Source organism: Alligator sinensis, unplaced genomic scaffold (assembly GCF_000455745.1).
Source record: "Alligator sinensis unplaced genomic scaffold, ASM45574v1 scaffold1165_1, whole genome shotgun sequence".
NCBI classification, from domain to species: domain Eukaryota; kingdom Metazoa; phylum Chordata; order Crocodylia; family Alligatoridae; genus Alligator; species Alligator sinensis.
Genome location: NW_005842477.1, coordinates 641,429 through 660,112, shown reverse-complemented (window position 1 = coordinate 660,112; position 18,684 = coordinate 641,429). Strand labels below are relative to the sequence as shown.

At 63.2% G+C, this 18,684-nt stretch overlaps 1 protein-coding gene across 1 annotated transcript in view; it reads right to left on the bottom strand.

The window, feature by feature from the left end:
- Positions 1–98: 98 nt before the first annotated feature.
- Positions 99–18,684, bottom strand: part of KCNN3 (potassium calcium-activated channel subfamily N member 3) — a 33,367-nt gene continuing 14,781 nt past the window's right edge. The window contains exons 4-9 of the mRNA XM_014523351.2: positions 17,290–17,708; positions 12,836–12,977; positions 10,728–10,838; positions 6,132–6,259; positions 5,879–5,948; positions 99–4,520 (exon numbers count right to left, since the gene is read on the bottom strand). Of these exons, the coding sequence (XP_014378837.2) occupies positions 4,224–4,520; positions 5,879–5,948; positions 6,132–6,259; positions 10,728–10,838; positions 12,836–12,977; positions 17,290–17,708 (1,167 nt within the window). The 3' untranslated portion in view covers positions 99–4,223. The remainder of the gene's footprint in view (positions 4,521–5,878; positions 5,949–6,131; positions 6,260–10,727; positions 10,839–12,835; positions 12,978–17,289; positions 17,709–18,684) is intronic.

Sequence of the window (18,684 nt, the reverse complement as noted above, 5' to 3'; positions counted from 1 at the left end):
TGTTCTTTTTTATCAACAGAGGGGTTTGTGGCCCCGGCGGAGGGGCTGTCTCCCGTTTCTGCGAGCAGCAGGAAAGAAGTGCGCGGCGCAGGCCGGGGGTCCAAAGCCTTTATATAGGGACGCAGATATCAGCGCTCGGGGCGCGCCCGCGGGTTTCTACATACTGACCTCTCCCCAGTTAAGTCCAAGGCACTTTTTACAGTGAACAGGTTAAAGCCATTAGATTAAAACATGCCTGTTTCTAGGTACAAATCAGCTGCGTGGCAGCACACTATGACTACTGGCTCCCCCCTCCTCCCCCCTCCCCCCCGTGAAAGCCTAGGGCTGGCAAGGGCCTGGGGGGAGGGGGCTGGGGACCACGAGCAAAGAGGGGGAAACGGTTCAGGAGCAGGAGCGGGAGTTGCAGAGACCCGGCAGGGCTGGACTTGGTCGCGGCATCCTGGTTTCCCTGGGGCTGGGCTCTGCTGGCCGGGACTGGGACGAAGGGAAAGGCCCCTCCAAGGTGCTTGGTGAGGTGGTTGGAAGGGGTGGGGGCACATTCACAGGGACACAGGCCTCAGGAACCAGCCCCAAGACTGAGCATCATCCTCAGGGGCATCTTTCCCTGGAGCCGCCTCCCCCAACTTCGCCGTCTAGTTGCCACCGGGGGGGCTGCTGCCTGGTAGGGAAGAGAGAGGGAAGGGGGGCTCCTACGTGCTCCGTCCTGGAGGAAAGGCCTGGAACAAGCTGTTCCAGACACAGCAGCAGACCTAGGTGCCTCCCCCCCCACCCCTCCGGCACCCCAGGCCGAGACCATCAGTTCCTGCCCTTCTGCACCAAAGCTCGGGGCTGGGAAGAGAAGGTGCAGCATCCAGCGACTCGTCCCCGGGGCCTGACACCCAGGGGGGACCTGAGCTGGTGGAGCCAAATGGCCCAGGGGATGGGACCCTGCCTCGCCCAAAGGGCCAAGGGCAAGACAACCTACTTGCATCATCCCGGAAGGCCTACTTGACCCTGCTGCAAGTTTTGGCCCGCACTGCTGCCAAGGCGTATCACCCCCCGGCCCCGTCGCCTCTTCCCTGGGGCAGCTCCTACCAGCCCGGGCGTCTCTGCCCCCCAACCCGGGCCGAGCCGCGCTCTGCAGCGATGTGTACTCAGAAACAGGCATTTCGAGGGCAGGCCGACATCACTGCCCACCCGCCGCCTAGTGCGATACAAAACGTCATGGGACGTGACAATCCCCGTGGTAATATAGCAATATATTTCATAGTTAAAATAAACTATTATGCTTTCCCCTAGTCTTAAAAAAAGAAGCAAGCAGAAAGGAGGCAAGGAGCAAACCCATAGTGAAGCTCGTCATCTAAGTCTGGCTATCAACACTTGCGGTCGGTGAGAGTCTGCGGGGCCGCCGGTCCCGCGGCAGTGCGGAGCTGAGGCTCCCGTGGACGGGCCGAGAGCAGGGAACTCGGGCGGGCCCTCCCGGGCGTCGGCGTGAGCATCCCGCAACTGCGGGGCTCGGAGGCCCCTTCCCTCCCCGCGTCTCTTTGGGATCGTGTCGCTGGAGCTGCCGCCTTGTGCTTCTCCTCCCGCGGCTCTCGCTGGCCCTTGCGCAGGGCCCGTTGCTGCCGGCTCCGCCGTGCCCCTCTCAGGCTTGTAAACGAGGCCGCCCCCGGGCACCCTGGCACCGGGAGACGGAGGCGGCTTGCCCGAGGGCTGCTCAGTGGGGATCCCTGGCCCTGCTGGGGGCTGGCTGTGGCGGGCAGTGGGCAGGGCTCGGGAAGCCCCCCCGGGGCACGGATGCCTCCGCTGTACCCTTCTTGCCCGCGCAGATTGCACCCGCGGCGCTTTCATGGGTGGCACCGCGGGCATCAGGCAGGGAAGGGATCGGGAGGCCCCGAGGAGCTGCCTGCAGCCGCCGGGGTCGGGGGAACCGAGCTGCTGTCTGCGGTGCTGAAACGAGACGCGTGAAGGAACCCGTCGACCTGCCCCGCAATTGGGGCCACTCCCGCACAGGCCCGATCCAGCCGGCACCGCAGCCGGTACGAGCCAGCCAGAAAGTCCTGGCCCTGTAACCCGCGATCCTGAGGAAACAACACTGGACCGGGCAGCCGGGCCCATGGACAGGCTCCCCCGGCACCGCCGGGGCTTCCTCCCCTGGGAGGGCTGGGCTCTAGGGGCCACTCGTCGCTTTCAAGGCTCGTCCTGGCCAGTGTCATTTCCCAGCATCGAGCGGGGACTTCCCCCTGCTCGTGGCATCGGCACTATGCGATCGATACCCCCTCCAGAACCACCATCCTGCCGCTCAAAGCCCAGGCACAGGCTGGGTCCCTGAGGGCCACTCGCCTCCTGTATGAACCGCTGGCGAGGGAGGAAAGGATTTCCCTCTCCGAGCTGCCCGGAGACCGCGCACATCGCAGCAACCCTTCACACTGGCAAAGCCTAAGCCCTTCCCTAGGGCCATTTTCCAGGAGGGGAGACTGAGGTGGAGAGGATGAGAGTCACCCAAGGCCACACGGCAAGGCAGTGGCAGAGCCAGGAATGGTGTTTGGGCCCCATGAGGGATGGTGGCACTGTGTTACCCACAATGCCTAGGGGCAGAGAGCAGGACAGAGCTCTCAGACCTGAAAGCCGCATGGTGACGCATGGAGGAGCACTTGCAGCCAGGAAGCTGGTCCCTGGGGCCCAGGAGCAGCATGTACAGGGCAGAGAGCTGCCCCGCAAGGGGAGGGAGTTTGAAGGTCTGAACCAAGGGGAATGAGGGAGCCAGGAGCAGTGTGCCCTGGCATAGCCAGGGGCCACACACAGCCCAGCTGTTGGGGCCCCCAAGGTCTGCCCAGCTCCCCACACACAACTTCCCTGCACCGCAGGCTGCAGAGGGCTCACATGGGGGGAGCTTCCCCGCTCGCTCAGCAGCTGTCCCAGGGGGTCAGGAGCCCACCCCACATGCATCCTGCCTCCCCTGCCAGCACAGGGAAGAGCTGCAGAGGAGCCGAGCGGCCTCGGAGCCGTAGCGCCTCTCGCTCCCAGCCGCCGCGGGTGACATGTAATTAATATCACACAGTAATTACACGGTTACTTCCCCAGTTGAAGCGCACACGCATCCCCCACTGCATCTCTGCTGAGAGCAGCCAGCCCAGCCGGGCCTGGCACAGCCAGGCGCATGGTGCTCAGCACTGAGCCTAGCCAGGTGTTGGGGGAGGGGGAAGGCAGGAGGCCTCAGCATCAAGGACACCCCCAAGGCGGCTATAAGCATAGCCCAGAGGTGGCCATGGGTGGGGTTGAGCCTCCTGCCTCCCCCACAGCCTGCCCTCCCCTGCTCCTGGGAGCACAGGGCAGTGCAGCCACTCTCTCTCAAACCCCTGCAAGCAAGGGGAGCCTTCTTGTACATGGATGAAGCAGCTTGGTCCCCACATCCCGCAGCACTTTAGAGTCAGCCCTGGGTTTTGTCCCTCCCGGGCTGGATCCAGGGCTGAGCTGAAGGGAGTGGGGAGGATGCTGAGGCCCTATTGGGAAGGCCTGGGTGGTGGGGATGCACTGGCCAGGCCCAGGGGTCTCCCTTCTGTAGGGCTGACACAGATCCAGACCCACCTCTGACCTGGCCTGCTCCTCCCCAGCTCCAGCAGTGGCCCAGGCACCCTCTGCGCCCCTGGGAACGTGCCCCTGCCACAAGCCTGGGCATGGTGGCTTCAGGAAGCCACTGGTCCCATGGCACAGCCCGGGTAATTTCTATGCCCTCTCTGAGGAGCCCTGCGAATGAAGCGCAGCCCCTGCATGGGGAGTCAGGGGTGCAGGCACGGTGGAGAGCCAGCCTCTTCAGTCAGGGCCTGTGCAAAATTGGCGTCGTTGGCACTGCCCTGAAGATGGGGGGCGAGTGGGGGGGGGCAGGGGGGAGATCCAGGTCGTGGCCTGCAAACTGCCCCTGCCCTTTCCCCGTGGCGTGGGGCAGGGGAGGAAGCTCCCACTGAGCAGCCTGTGGCCCGCCCCATTTTTTCCATGTGAAGACCTGAGATTGAGCGTGGACTCCTGCTGTCCACGGGCACTGCAGCACAGGCCCGCCGCTCCCTCCAGTGCCTGCAGGCAGTGCTGGGCTCCAGGCCGGTGTTGTGGAGGGCCAGGCATGCTGCGGCATCAGTCCTGCCCGGCTCCTTGCGCTGGCTTGGTCCCAGAGGCCGCAGCATAAGAGAACCAGGAGAGAGCCGGCTTGTGCAGAGGCTTCGCCAGCGTGGAGGGCTGGGAGTGGCAGCCTAGCAGCTGCTAGAGCTGGTGTATGGGGTGGGGAAGGAGGTGGAGCTGACCCCGATGGGGCTGTCGGACAGTGGTGTCTGGGGGGTGCCCACAGTCACGCTGACGCCCCGTGCCTCCATCACGGCTGCCAGCAGCTGCTGCTGCTGCTGGCGCAGCGCATCGGCAACAAGCAGGGGCAGCGAGTGGAAGCTGGCTGCCAGCTGCTCCAGCTTGGACTCCAGGCTGCCGATCTGCTTCTCCAGGTCCTCGCTGCGGTCGTTCAGCTCTGTGATCAGGTCGTACATGACGTTCTGCATCTGGGGGTGAATGGAGGAGGGGAGAGGTTAGCACATGGGGCATGGGGGGTGCAAGATGAGCAACCCAGAGGGCTGAGGCCTAAGCTCAAGGCAGCCCAGGGGACCGAGGCCAGAGCTTGATGCACCTGGAAGGAGTGGGAAGAGCAGAGGTCAGAGGCAGCAGGCCCAATTCCACCCACTGCACTGAGGCTGTGCAGAGTGGCTGCTGCATGAGCTGGCCCCGCCCCATTGGATGCAGCAGGGCAGACAGCATGTGCTGGCCAGGACTGCAGATGTCTCTCGCACTGAGTTGGTAATCCCTGCCCCATCCAAGGAGACACCCCCGAGTCTGCCACATGCTGCAGCTCCACCCCAGGGGCTCAGCTTCTACCTGTTCCACCTGTCCTTGGCTTGGGCCTGCCACCCTGTGACCCCTGTGGGCAGCAGCACTGTGCTTGTGCAGTCCCCAGCACCCAGGGCTGGAGCAATGCCAGCTGCTGGCTGTTAGTGCTGCTACCACAGTCGGAATCTGGTTGGCTACCCGGTCAAGGGTACGAGGAAGGGGCAACCCCTGAGCGGCTTGTAACCCCAGATGGGGCTATTCCTCTCCAAGAGCCAGCCCCACAGGGTGCCCCTCTTAGCTCCTGCAAACAGGCCTCCCCTTGGATCCCAGCTAGGCTTGGAGACAGGGAGCAGATCCGCTCCCTCCCCAAGGTTGGATACAAGCCTTGGCAACTGAGCTCTTGGGCTGGCTCCTGCACCAGGTTGCGAAATCCAACCCCGGGTCCACCTGTGAGGGGCTGAACCTCAGCATGGGTGGCCCAGACCTGGCAGCTCTGTGCTCCACCATCGCCTGTTGAGGACATGCATACCGCAATGCGGGCACCGGCTGTGGACAGCCGGCCTCTGGGCCGTCAGCATGATGGGTTCCAGTCCAGGTCAAAAAGGGAGGAAGGAAGGGGGCTGCCAGCAGCTGCTGCCAAGTGGTGAGCAGCTTTGGCTGCTGCATGTGTTTCCACTTCCTGGAGAGGCCTGACAGCATCCAGCTGCCACCACTGGTGTGAGGGCCTCGGGCACCCCACTCCCAAAACTCCAGCTGCAGCTGCTCCTCCCAGCCCCTGCTATGCTGTGGGGCCTCCCATGTGAGCCATCATGACGGGAGATGCTTCTGAGAGGGGCCCTGCGCTGCCCCACCTGTCAAACCTCAGCCTCTGGCCTGTCGGGGCCTACACCCTGGAAGTGAGCCCAGGCACTCAGCATGGCAGGAGCTCCAAGACACCTCCCGGCTGAGTACGGGCCATGGCTGTGCTCCCAGCTGCACATCAAGTGAGCCATGGCCAAGCCAAGCCCCCTGGGACAGTGGGGCCACAGGAACTTGCCTTGGAAAGATCGACTAGTGTGTTGGCCTGGTCACTCAGCTTTCGCTGCTCCATCTTCACACTTCGCAACCTGTGGGAGAAGATGCTGAGACAGCCGTGCCTGCTGCATGGGCATGCAGTGGCACTGGGGCCCAGGGGGACTTAACCCCATGCTTCAGAGGGCTACCAGGGATGAAAAACCAGGGGGTATTGAGCTGGACCCTCAATGTCCCTGTTGCCCACCCTGGCCCAGAGCAGGAGGGTGCTCACTTACTGGTGAATGGCTTGAAGGAACTTTCTCTGGTGCTTCCGGACCTTGGCATGGTCGATCTTCTTGAGCAGCTTGGTGTGTTTGTAGATGAGCCATGTCTCGCGGAGGACATTGGCCGCAGCGTTTTTGATCTGCAAGAGAAGAAGGCGCCAGCTGCAGTTCAGGGAGTGTGTGACGCAGTCTCTGGCATGCAGGCCCGGAACGGCGGCCACGGCTCAGTCTGCACGGATGTGTCCTGAGCCCAGATCGACCCCAGAGCACGGGAGCCGGAGTTCACAGAGAGGTCACTGACAGGCAGGGCCCCTAGGGCCTGGCCATGATCCAGCCAAGCAGCACAAAAGGCTGCTGTGCCCTGCCCCAGCTCCCTCACCTGCCTGACGTGCCCATCACAGAGGTGTCTGGGCACAAGGAGCATGCTGGGAATGCTAGGGAAGGGATAACGGCAGAGGCCCTGCACGCGCCCATTTCCTGAGACCCTGAGAGCAGCCAAACCCCCAGCAGGCAAGGAGTCACAGCACATGCATACACAGGCCATGTAACTCTGTGCCAGGTGTGCATGTGGTCCCCCCGACACTGGCAGGTGCTGAGCACAACCCTCCCCTCCGTAACCTTGGCCCTGGCAGTGGCAGGGGGGCAGGGGACTGCACAGCAGTGCTCTCACTCCTGCGCATGCCGGTTTGACATCCTTGCCTGTGAATTCAGCCCTGGCAGGCAGGAGCCCAGTGCCCTCCAGGCCATGGTTGGTGGTTCTCCCTCCCCTAGAGAAGAGGCAAGTCTCATTTGGGCCAAGAGGGTTGATGCCCTGCCCTGTGGCACTGCATCAACCAGCACCATCCTGCACTGGCACCAAGGTGCACTCTCTTGTAGGGATCCCAAACCCCTTGGGCCAGAGGCTGCCCCCACCCCAATTTGTGACTCCTCCTGCTACAGCTGTGCGCCACAGGGCAGTCTGCTGGGCCAGAACCAGCTGAGATAACTGCTCCTCACAGCTCAGAGGCAGTAACTGGACCCAGACAGGCCCCCACATGCACACATATGGCTGGAGAGAGGTGGCAGGAGCAAGGGTGGGGTCTGGGCTCGCAGGCCAAACCAGTGCACCCACACAGCTTTCCACTCCAGGGGGTGCAGCAAAATCTCCCGCTAAGCCCGTGTCTGTGTCCAGAAAGAACCAACCCGAGTTGCTCCAAGCTGCAGCCTGTGCAGGAAGGCCCTGAACACGTGGGCACAGGCTTTGGCATGACACCAGCAGCACTGAAGGCGTTCGCCCTCCTACCAGGGCTTGGCACGGATGGGGCTGGCAGAGCCTCCGGCTGCACGGCCGCTGCGTTGCTTTCTTTGAAATTAATTGGCTGGTGTCTGCTGGGCTCGGGGCCAGCAAATCGATACCTGCAGGAGCTGCCTCCTGCTGCCTCTGCTCTTCAACAGGCCATGGATGCCAGCACGGTGGGTCCTTCAGCGCAGGCTCCCCACAGGCCTCACAGTACCACCTCCACTGCCCTGCCTGTGGCCCCGGTCCCATTTGCAGGGGACACAGGGTCCAGCAGAACCTTCTGCCTACTTGTGGTGGTGGGAGCTGCCACTGGCGATAGAAATGGAGGGGAAGAGAGGGGAGGCTCCAGTATCTCCCCAAACTCTGATGAGTGGCACCATCTTATCCCAAAGCCTCCTGGGAGTCCTCGTGTCCCAGCACAGGGCTGCAGCACCTGCTGTGATCCCAGGGGCAGGCAGAGTCGACAGAACCCACAAAAGTGCTGGGCCAGGGGTCTGTGCAGCACGGTTCTCCGAGCAGCAGCAGAGACCGCAAGAGACACATCACTGGGACTTGGTGCTGGGGCCTCCCCTGCTCCCACTGCTGCAGCCTCCCATGCCGCCATGGTGCCCCTCCTCCTCAGCATGCCGCTCCCTGCCAGGGCCTCTGCATCTTGCAGGACTCAGACCCATTTGGAGATTGCATTCCCGGGACATGGCGCAGGGCCAGGCCAGTGCCATCTCCTGAATGGGTTCCACCGCCGTCTCACTCCCATAAGAGATTGCTCAGCTGTGGTCCTGGCAGCACAGACTGTCCTGGCGATACAGGAGATGAAGTCATGAGACATGGCTGGAGGCCTAGTGCCTCCCTGGGCAGGCAGCCCAGCCTCAGGGCTTCCTTCTCATCAGAGTGGGCATGGAGACCTCGCACTCAGGCCCTCACAGGGGTGCCCGATAGTCACTTATCCCATTTGCAAAGCAGCTCCAGGCTGGCATCCAGGGGGTGTTGGGGGTGCAGGCGTGCAGGGGGCCATCTGTCTGGCAGGATCCCTGGAGGAAGGGTCCCCCACTCTGACTGGGAGCATTGGGGAAGCAGCTAGATACAATCCCCTGCCTTCAGCAGTTCAGGAGACTGAGCTCGCCACCCTCCTGCTTGCCTCTCAGGAAGTTTGTGTATCCCTCTTGCACCGGAAAAGCTTTGAGCCATGGGACTTTCCCACTGGAGAGCAGAAAATGGGAACCAGAAACAGGAGCCAAGTCCCACCGGGGGCTCCAGGCACAGCAGGGTCCTCCGAGCAGAGAAGATGTCTTATGGGAGCCTCGTTTGTCATGCAGATGTTGGAACAGATCAGGGTGGCTCCAGGCCTCCAGATCCCACAGGGCTCAGCTGAGAGGGGCACCCCTCCCCTCCCGTGTGAGCTCAGTGTGATGACGGTGATGATGATGAGGACTGATGATGAAGCAAATGTCGCCATGCTCATATGTTGGAGGCCCGAGGGTCAAAAAGCCAGCAGCAGGTAGAACAGTCAATGTCAATGAGACCTTGGGTGCCGGAAGGAGGCCACAAGGTTATTTGTAGATGATGTGCTCAGCTGTCTGAGCTCAAGCACCACAGCTTCAGCCAGCGTCATGGGAGAGGCCCCAGGGGTGCATGCTCACTTTAAACTGCCCAGTGCCCATTCTGAGATGGCTGAGGGAAGTCCAGGCCCACGGGGCAGCTGCCACCCCAATGGGTGGGAGCTGGGGATGAAGTTCTTTAGCCGCAGTCCTTGTGCAGCATGTTGCCTGCTCCATGGGTGGGAGGCCCAGGCTGTGGGTGACAGGCCATCTGCACATTCAATGAGCATATTGGCTTGAGTGGAGAACAGGGTCTGAGACTTCAGGCAGTTGCTGGTTTTCTGGCTTGTGGCTATGAGGCTGGAGTGCAGAGGAACGTCTGGATCTTGAGCTTTGAGGCCTAGGGCCAGGGTAGCAGCTTGTCTCTAGAGTGTGAGGCCCTTGGACCCACCACAGAGATACAGGGACATCCCGGGAGACCAATGGGCCTTGTCCAACAGGGACCTCGGCCATGCAGAGCCAGGTCACTGTGATGCTGCCTGGCCAGGGCGGGAGGTCACAGGCAGCATCGGCTGCTCCCAGCTCCATCTCTCCTAGGAGGCAGAGACCAGCAAGACCCTTACTGAGCTCTGGAGGCCACCTGGCCCCCAGGAGATGGTTGTTTTAAAACGAGCTGGTGGTGCTGCCTCTCTGGGAGCAAACTCAGTTTCTGGGTTTCCTTGTCCCTGGATACCAGAGACCTCTAGCGCTGGTGGTGGGAGGGGAGAGCAGATCCACTAGCTCTGGTCAGCTCTGGCTCTTCTTTGGGCAGCAGCTGGGAATGGAGCCCGTTTCATTCACAGCGATGCTGTCCCTGTTCAGTGGCCGCAGAATTGGAGTGGACACATGAAGCGGTTGCCATGGAGCAGCTGATGCAGGCTAAGTCCCAATCCCCTACCCCCCAGGCAGAGAAGTTGTCTGCCTGCCCCTCCCCATGTCTGTCTAGCCCCCAGGGCCAGAGACAACCCTAGGAAGGTGCAGGGCCTGGGGCAAATCAGCCTGTGTGGGGCCCAGATGCGAAGAAGCTGGCAGGGGGCATGGGGGGGAGGAGGGGGAAGAAGTGGCGAGTGGCTGAATGCGAAGCCGGCAGTGGCGGTGCAGAGTCACCAGCACTAGGCAGGCCCTGCAGGAGAGGCTGCAGCCACTCCACTCCACAGGGCCCCCCAAACCATGGGACCCAGAGCACTCACCCCGATTTGCACCCCCCCCCCCCCGGTACAGCCCTGTCCAGGGCAGCCGTGCCTCAGCATCTGCCCTGCCACGTGGTGCACGGCTGCAGCGTCCCTGTCCACAGAAGAGCGGAGCAGTGCGCGGCTGTGACCCCGCAGGCCTGCTGGCTGGGGTGGCTGTCCCAGGGCTGGGGCTGCCCAGAGGGGCCAGGACATCATGCAGCAGCTTCTCTGTAATGAAAGGCCTTCTGGGGCTCATGGCTCTGCCTGTGTCCAACAGCCCAGTACCGCCTGTGGCTTCTCATCTCATCTAGCAACTTCTAGCAGCCCACAAGGAAAATTCCCTGCAAGGGAGCAGCTGGGATGGGGATGGGGCTGGAGGCTGCTTTGTGCCATCACTCCCTCGCCCAGAGCCAAGCCAAGGCCCCTGCCCACCCTGCTGGTCCCCAGGGAACCCGCACTGCCCCCTCTGACCTCCCTGTCCAGCAGCATCATGGCTCTGTGCCACTAGGAGAATGGAGGGCTGGATCCGTCACAGGTGTCTGGCAGCCAAGAGCTCCCGGGGGTCTCCCAGGCCCCCCCTTACCCGCTTCGTCAGCTGCGTGTCCATCATGAAGTTGTGCACGTGCTTCTCGGCCTTGGTGAGCTCCAGTTTTCGGGCCACCACAGCCACCACGAGTGCGGTGCAGCCAGCCCCCTACGGGCAAAGAACTGGCCTTGTTAGCCAACAAGCAGGAGCCCCAGGCCTCCAGCCTTGTGCATGCATTCATTCATGGAGCCCCTCATACCCCTCCCACGGGAACCAGCTGCCCGTCAGCACCAAGCCCCCTCCCCATGACCCTCCAGGAACAGGACTGACCAGCCCAGTGCCCGCGGCAATTTGGCAGGGCTCCTGCCACTGCTCCCTCAAGGCCTTGCTCCCAGTTGTGGGATGTTGAGCAGGAGACTGCCTCAGTTGCCTTGTCTCTGAAATGGGGCTAAGGCCCTAGCCCTGCTGGCAGCCTTGTGGGATGGTTCTCTGCATACTCTATTCTAACCAGGGCCCTCTCCCCAGTGCTGGTGCCTCTGGCATGGGTCAACCACACACTTGCCATGCCAGGAGACTCCAGGGAGCAGAGACACGTGAATCATCCCTGCCTTGCCCCCTCCTGCTCCCCTAAACTGTGATAGCTGGTAGCTCCTTTCTATCTGTGTGACAGCCTAGTCCGTGCCCATCAGAGCCAGGAGATGCCCCACTTGGCATGGGGCCACCTGGACGGGAACTGCTGTTTGCAGTGGAGAGGTCTGGAAAGCAACAAAAGGTCCGATGGCAAGGGACTGCCGGCTCCTAGCTGCGTGTGTGGACATGCAGGGGCCTGCGTGAGTATGCATGGGAATGCATGGCTGGTCCCTCCTGTGGCACCGCAGAACTCCCTCCTGGCAAAGGCTGGTGACCTTGGGAAGCCTCCCTTTCCTTATTAATGAGTCATTAATTAATGCTGCTGTTGGCGCCGTGCCGCCGCCCCTCTCTGCATGGCCCCTCCACATTCAGAGCTCCTGGCGCGGGCTGGCCTGGGGTGCGAACCAGCGGCTACAGCCTGATCTCAGCGTAGGTGGGTGCCTACCAGGAGCCTCAGACTCAGGTCGGAGGGTCCCTGGAGGCACGAGTTCGAATCCCACCATTGTGACCGGAGCTGCATCGGGCCCTTGGCAGAGGCTCTGGGGTAGGGAGGGGCAGGGTACCACTGTCCGGTCACGTTGACCCGGCTGCTCCCCCAGCCCACCCACGACCAGCCAGCCCTTGCTGGGGTGCAGGCAGCAGCCCCTTCTCCGGTGCAGAGCAGCCGGCTGAGGCCTGTCAGCTGCAGTGGGTGGAAGGCTCCAGGGCCCTGCCCAGAGCCAACGGCCTCCTTGTCAGGCTGCTGGGGAGGGAAATGTTGCTTTCCTCCCCATTGCTCGCCCCTGGCGCTAGTGTCCAGCAGAGATGGGCTCTCCTGGAGCACCCAGAGCATAACGCCTTGCCCCGCTGTCCCCTCACCCTGACCCACATTCATGGCTGGGATCCTGCCAGCTGGAGGCGGCGAGCAGGGAGGGGGCCGCCCGCCGGAGGAAGGAGGGGGCGTGGAGCTGTCCCAGCTGCCGCACGAGGCCCCGAGCAGCTGCAGTAGCTCCAGCGCAGCTGAGGCCAGCCGCACCGTGCAGCCCCAGGGCCCTGGTCTCCTCACGCCACAGGGGGTGAAGGGAGACCGGAGCTACATGCCCCCCCCAGCCCCGTGCTAATCACGGCACCGGGACTGGAAACACCCGCAACCCCACGCAGGCCCAGCCCGGCCTCCCCGGTCACCATGACAACCCCGTGGCAAGGCCTGCCTCCAACTGCTAATTACTGCACTTGTGATAATCGCTGCAATCAGGGAGGCGCAGGGGAGGGGGCGGCTCGGCTGGGGCTCGCGTGTGCGTGTGTGTGCATGTGCGTGTGCATGTGCTGGGGGCGGCGCTCACACCCCAGGGAAGGGCACAAAGACCGAGAAGGTGCCCTGCAAGCCCAGCAGGCCCTGGGGAACCGGCGCCTCCCACGGCAGCATCGGGCTGAGTTGAAGCAGTGCCTGTTTGCGGGAACCCACAGGGAGCACAGCCTGGCCACGGGGATGGGGCTCAGAGAGCTAGGGGATGGTGGCCAGGAGGCCTGGGGGGCCCAGGAACGAGTGCCCTTACCATGATGCCAGTGAGGAGACAGACGCCCTTGCCGCAGTAGGTGTGAGGGACCATGTCCCCGTAGCCGATGGAGAGGAAGGTGATGGAGATGAGCCACATGGCGCCCAGGAAGTTGCTGGTGACATCCTGCTGGTCGTGGTACCTGCCAGAGACATGTGTCAGCACCACAGGAGGGGCTGGGAAGCGAGTGCCTCCAAAGGCAAATTCCCGCTTGGGGAGGTCCTGTCCCTGCCTGCCGAGGCCGTCCCCTGCCCCACGGCAGGAAGGCCAAAGCTGGGTCTCGGTGCGGCGGGACAGCCCAGCCAGGGGTCCATGCACCAGGGCCCTGCAGGGCTCATGGCAGGGCCGCGGCTATGATGCTCCGAAGGCTTCCAGCCCCATCCAGGAGACCACACTGCACATGGGGATGAGTTGCTGCCCGGCACACTTGACAGCCCCGGCCGCTGGAGGCAGAGCCACGTTGGGCAGAATTGCCCTTCTGCCGCATCTGCCCTGCCACATCACTGGCCGACGGCAACAGATGCAGGGGAGGATGCCTGCCCCCATCCAGCTCAGCAGCAGAGCTGCGGACGTGCTTGGCCCTGCAGAGCAGCTGGGCACACAGGAAGGCGACCCCAGAGCGGTGGGAACAGGGTCTCTCCCTGCCTGGTGGTGCCAGGCACCAGGGCACAGCTCGACACTGCAGCCACAGTGGCAGAGCAGCCCTGGGTCAGGCAGCACGCAGGGAGGCTGGCAACTCTGGGGCAGCAGCCCAGCCCTCGCTGCACAGAGGACTGTGGGTGCTGGCGGGCACAGAGGTTCGGCCTTAGCCCCTGTGGGCAGGTGGGCGGGCATGTGGTCCCCGGAGCAGGTGGCACAGGCAGATCCCACCCTCCTTGTGGGCTCGAGCATCACTCCTGGGTTTCCCAGAGAGCAGGGAAATCTGCATGTACTGACCCTACACACACGTGTGCACACTTTGCCTGGCATCAGCTCAGCAAGGGAGCGAGCTGCGAGGGCAGCCTGGCCCAAGCTGGCCGGGGCGCAGCAGGCACGTGATCCAAACCCAGACGCCCCTTGGTCTTGCTGCGGCTGGCTGGATGGGGCTGCATTCTCTTCCTCGGGTCCTGCCGCGGGCCAGCACACCCCTGGCTGACCCGCTGGCTCGCAGCTGCTGCGCTTCCTGTTGTGGCGCACTCGGGAGGCGTCTGCTCCACCTGGCTGCAGCAGGCGAGCATCATCATGGCCTGGGCCAGGACCCAGAGTGTTGTCAGGGACCACGGCCAGGACCTCGGGGCGCTGCATGAGCCACGAGGCAGAATCCATCTTCTCAACAGCTGCTGAACTCTGAACAGAGCAAGATGGAAGCCCCTGGCGGGGCCAGGTCCCATGGCCCAGGCCAGCAGCACTCAGCGCAGAGCCTCTGCCCAGGCAATCCCTAATCTGGGCTCCTGGCAGCGGAGTGGACGTAGCCTGGTCTCTGGGAGCAGCAGCTGGATGCAGTGACCCAGCGAGGCTGTGTACCCTGCCTACAAGAGGCCCTAGGACAGAGGTGGAGATACAGGGGCAGCACAGACAGCTGTGCGGACAGGGGCTCACGCCCTCGGAGGGCAGGTTACCAAGGCCAGGAGCAGCTGGGCCCAGGGCCAAGGCAGGGGTCACAGACCGGGTTAGCCCCTCCTGTTCTGCTCCTTCCCTGAACTTGCAGAGCACGTCCAACAACAGCGCAGCCCTGCTCCCCTGCTGCGGTTGGAAACGCTGACTTGCACCCTCCTGCCTCTTATCTAGGAAGTCATAAGCCTTGCGGTCAGGCCTGCAAGGAAGCAAGGGGCCCTGCAAGCCCGCTCGGTCTCGTGGCATGCTTCTGCAGGCTCAGCCCCATCCCCTGACCCCAAGTCAGGCATCCCTCAAGGAGATGGGACTTGGGGGAACCGGAGAGGCGAAGTGTGGGGTGCACAGGGCTCATGCAAGCAGCCACCTTCACTCTCAGCTCAGCAGCGAGGGGGCTGCAGAGAGCTGCCAGGCTGTGCTCTGAGCTGCTGTATGTGTTGGGCCCTGGGGCAAGGGCAGGCGTGACCGCGCCTGCAACCCTGCTAGGCGTGTGCAGCCCCCCGACAGGGAGCTCCATCCCACGGCTGCCAGCATGCCAGGGGGTTGCTAAGCAACCCGCTGCCTCTCGAAAAGCCACGGCCCACCCTGCCAACGGTGGGGGCAGAGGAACAAGAGGGAAGGGAGGCTGCAGCAGGAGGGGAGTTGAGCCCCAGCAGCGAGTGTAGGGGAAGGTGCCAGGGAGGGGGTAGGGAGAGCACAAGGGGTTCCCAGCCACTGTCCTGCTCCCAGAAGCAAGTGGCTGCACCACTGGGGAGCAGCAGCTTGCATGGCCATGACCACTGTGCCAGGACTCGCCAAGAGGGGCATGGGGCGGGGCTGACAAACCATCCCCCTGGGACAGCTTGAATGATGGCTAGCTGCCCAGAGGAAACACTGAGCCAGTCCAGTGGTGGAGGCCCGCAGCTGCCTGGGGGGTTGTGACCCTGGCTTTGCTAGCCCAGCCTGCCCAGGGCCTGGGGGCTGCATTGGCTCAAGCAGCCTGGGGCCGGAGCAGAGCACAGCAGCAGGCTGAGCTCACCAGCGCTGTGTCCATGTTTCATTAGTAGGATTGTTTATTCTATTTTTATTTCTCTTCCCCACCCAGGGCAGACTATCATGCCCGGGGAGGCTGCCAGCCTGATCCAGCCATTTCCCAGCTACAACAGACACATTAAAATGTCCCCAAGTGCAGTTTGAAGGTGCCCAGCCCATAAAGCACATGCCAGCAGCTTCTTCAGGAGACACCCACCATGGGCAATGGAGCAATTCAAGCTCCCCTTCAAACAGCCATAGCTCCATGGGCCCAGGCCAGGCAGGGACCAAGGCAGGAGCCGGGGCGCAGGTGGGCCAGGCAGGGAGGGGTGCTCTCAGCACAGGGCACGGCAGCCCCTTGCTCCTGTGCCCCTGGGGAAGAGCCAAAACGCTTCAAGTCACAAGTACTTCATACCATTTCACTGATCCGCTCAGACCAGTAACAGGGATTCCTCCCCCTGACCCAGGTGAAGCCAGGTCCTCACTGACCATGCACACAGCCCCTGAAGCCTCAGAGAACCTAGCCGCCCCCGGAGTCGAGTCCCTTGTGGGTCCCGTGCTCACGAGAGCGGATGAGAAACTGCAGAGCGCAGCAAACAATGGGCCCAGAGAGGAACTGAAGGGGCCATGGAGGAGACAGATGCCGAGGGCGCTGCTCTGGCTAGACAACAGTGTGCCTGCTGGCAGAGCTGCTGCCTGTGGGGACGCTGGGAACTCCCCGTGGGGAGACTGGGTGGCACTGGCTGCTTCCAACCATGGGTGCTGTCTCTGCTGCTGTGACCGTCTGCGGGGAGGCGGCTGCAGCCAGGGCTTCTACAGGATTCACAAGTGCCAGGCATGGTGGCTACTATTGCACTGGGCTCCCAGGCTGCCATAGGGTCCTCAGGACCTGCTGGGCCAAGGGGCTTCTAAATGCTGCAGCAGCCATGAGCGTGGTACCTGCTAGTGCTCCTGCTCCCTCCAGCAGCAGCTGGGGCCCGGCACTGGGCCCTGCATGCATGGCTTCCCCAGCCCCTAAGGACTAAATCAGCAGCACAGCCCTGCTGGGCGAGGCAAGGGTACAGGGACTGGCTTGCTCCTGGTGAGTGCAATGAGCCGCCATTCACGCAGAGCAGCAGAGGGAGGGGACTCCCAGCCGCCCCAACAGCCTGTTCCTGCGGGCACAGCAGCTTCCAGAGCCCCATGCCTGGCCCAGCCCAGCCCAGCCCAGCCCAGTGCTGGGTCTGTGACCATGGGAGTGTCATGACAGTTGCAAGCCATGAAACTGGAGCCAGGTGTGGAGGGGGAAGAGGAAGCTGTCGGGCTCCTCTGTATCTTCCGAAGCTCCAACCACGCTTCACGGCTCCTCTGTGCAGGGCGGACCCAGAGTAAGCCCTGGGCTGGGAAACGGATGGCTCAGGCCCCCCAGATCCCTCCAGCCTGGGCCTCACTGGGCACCGCACTTGCAGCCTGCCTGGAGGAGCTGCCCTTGTACCTGCTGGGCAGGATGCTGCCAGCAGAAGCCTTTGCTTCCCTCCCTGATACCTGCTCCAAGAGGCTGTGGCCAGACCAGTACAAGTCATTGCCCTGCACAGCCCCAAGCCTATGCCAGCACTGTCCCCAGGACGCATGCCAAGGGCAGTGGGTGCACACACCTACCCCTCCACCCCTTCCCCTGACTGGGGATAGAGCTGCTCTCCTCCACTCCCAAGAATGGAGCTGCTCTCCCTGCAGCCAGCTTAGGGATCCCCTGGGAGCTCACTGCCTCATCTAGCCCTGGCCCCAGGATCCCCAAGCAGCCACATGAGGAGGAGGACCATTCCCTCTGCTACCCCCGGCCCCTGGGGCCTCCGGCCAGTGCCTCCCGTGCTCACCTCTCACAGACACGGACAGTCCAGGCGGCGATGATCCACAGAGAGATGCTGAAGACCAGGAGGACAGTGCCGGGGCAGATGGTCATGAGCGTCTTCATGACGAAGCGCGTGTTGAAGTTGATCTTGTTGAGGGCCCCAATGCTGCGGGAAGAGGCATCAGTGAAGAGCTTGCTGTGCAGCAGCATGACGCGGGCGATCAGGTAGAGCCGCAGGAACATGGGGATGGACAGGATGATGTCCACATCTGCCTCGGCCCGGGACGGCGTGTAGGAGAAGGCCAGGCGTGCCGTCCAGAAGAACTTGTATTCACCGGGGATGGGGTGGATGGCACAGACCAGCATCTCCAGGCTGATGTACAGGATGCGCTCGTAGGTCATGGCAATGCGCCAGTCGTCTGCCCCGTTGTCAATCACAAAGAGCTGCCGGGGCAGAAACAGGGTGAGAGGGAGCCCTGGTGCAGGACCTGCCTGCCCCCAGGGCCCCTCTGCCTCCCCCTGTCTGCGAGGACCCCCATGGGGCAGGGGAGCAAGGGGCAGGGCAGGTACACACAGGAGCTGGTATGGGTTCCCCAGGCTGGGCACCACCCCCAGACCCAGGGAGCTCATGGGGAGGGGGGTAGAGGAAGGACAAGGGAAAGCTGGGCTGGGAATGGAGCCGGCAGCCTCACCCCTGCCTGGTGCCCCAGGCACTAGGCCCCACTGCCTCTTTCAAGCTCAGTGTCTTTGTGGGTTCAATGCATAGCAGCTGCTCCCAGGCCCAGGGGCTACCCCACTGCTACCTGCTGTGGCAGCCTGTCTCAGCAGTGCCCCCCCGCCAACCAGATCACTAGGAGTGCTGGGAGCTGGAGGGGCAGCCCTTGCCAAGGGGTTGGTTCACAGCCTGAACACGCCAGGCCTGTCACCCAGCAGAGCTGCATGCCCTGGCTCCCAGCCCAGAGTCTCCCACTCTGGACCAGGCAGGGATCCCTTCCCTCTGCAGCAGGGCATGTGAGGTGCAGAGCTGGACACCCCAGGATAGCCCGGGACCTGCTCCAGCAGCTTCCCCGCCGCCCCCAGAGCCACCTGGGGCTGGCATCGTGCTGCAACACGGCCTGGACCTGCAGAGCAGGGGACAAAGTCTCGGCCCTTACAGGGCCCCTCTGCTCCCCGGCGCTGATGGGCGGGCGGTGCCATGGCAACGCAGCAGGGTGGCCATGCGCCCTGCCATCCGGAGAGAGCACATCAGGTTGTCATGGCGACGGCGGGTTCACCCGGGGCCCAGTGATGAGGAATGGCTTCTTTGCAAATGGGGGGAGGCGGCTGGGTCAGGCCTGGCCTGGCTCCATGCCGGGGCCTGGCCTGGCAGTGCCTGGCCGGTGGGTGCATGCATCCCCCACACAGGGCATGGGGGAGAAGA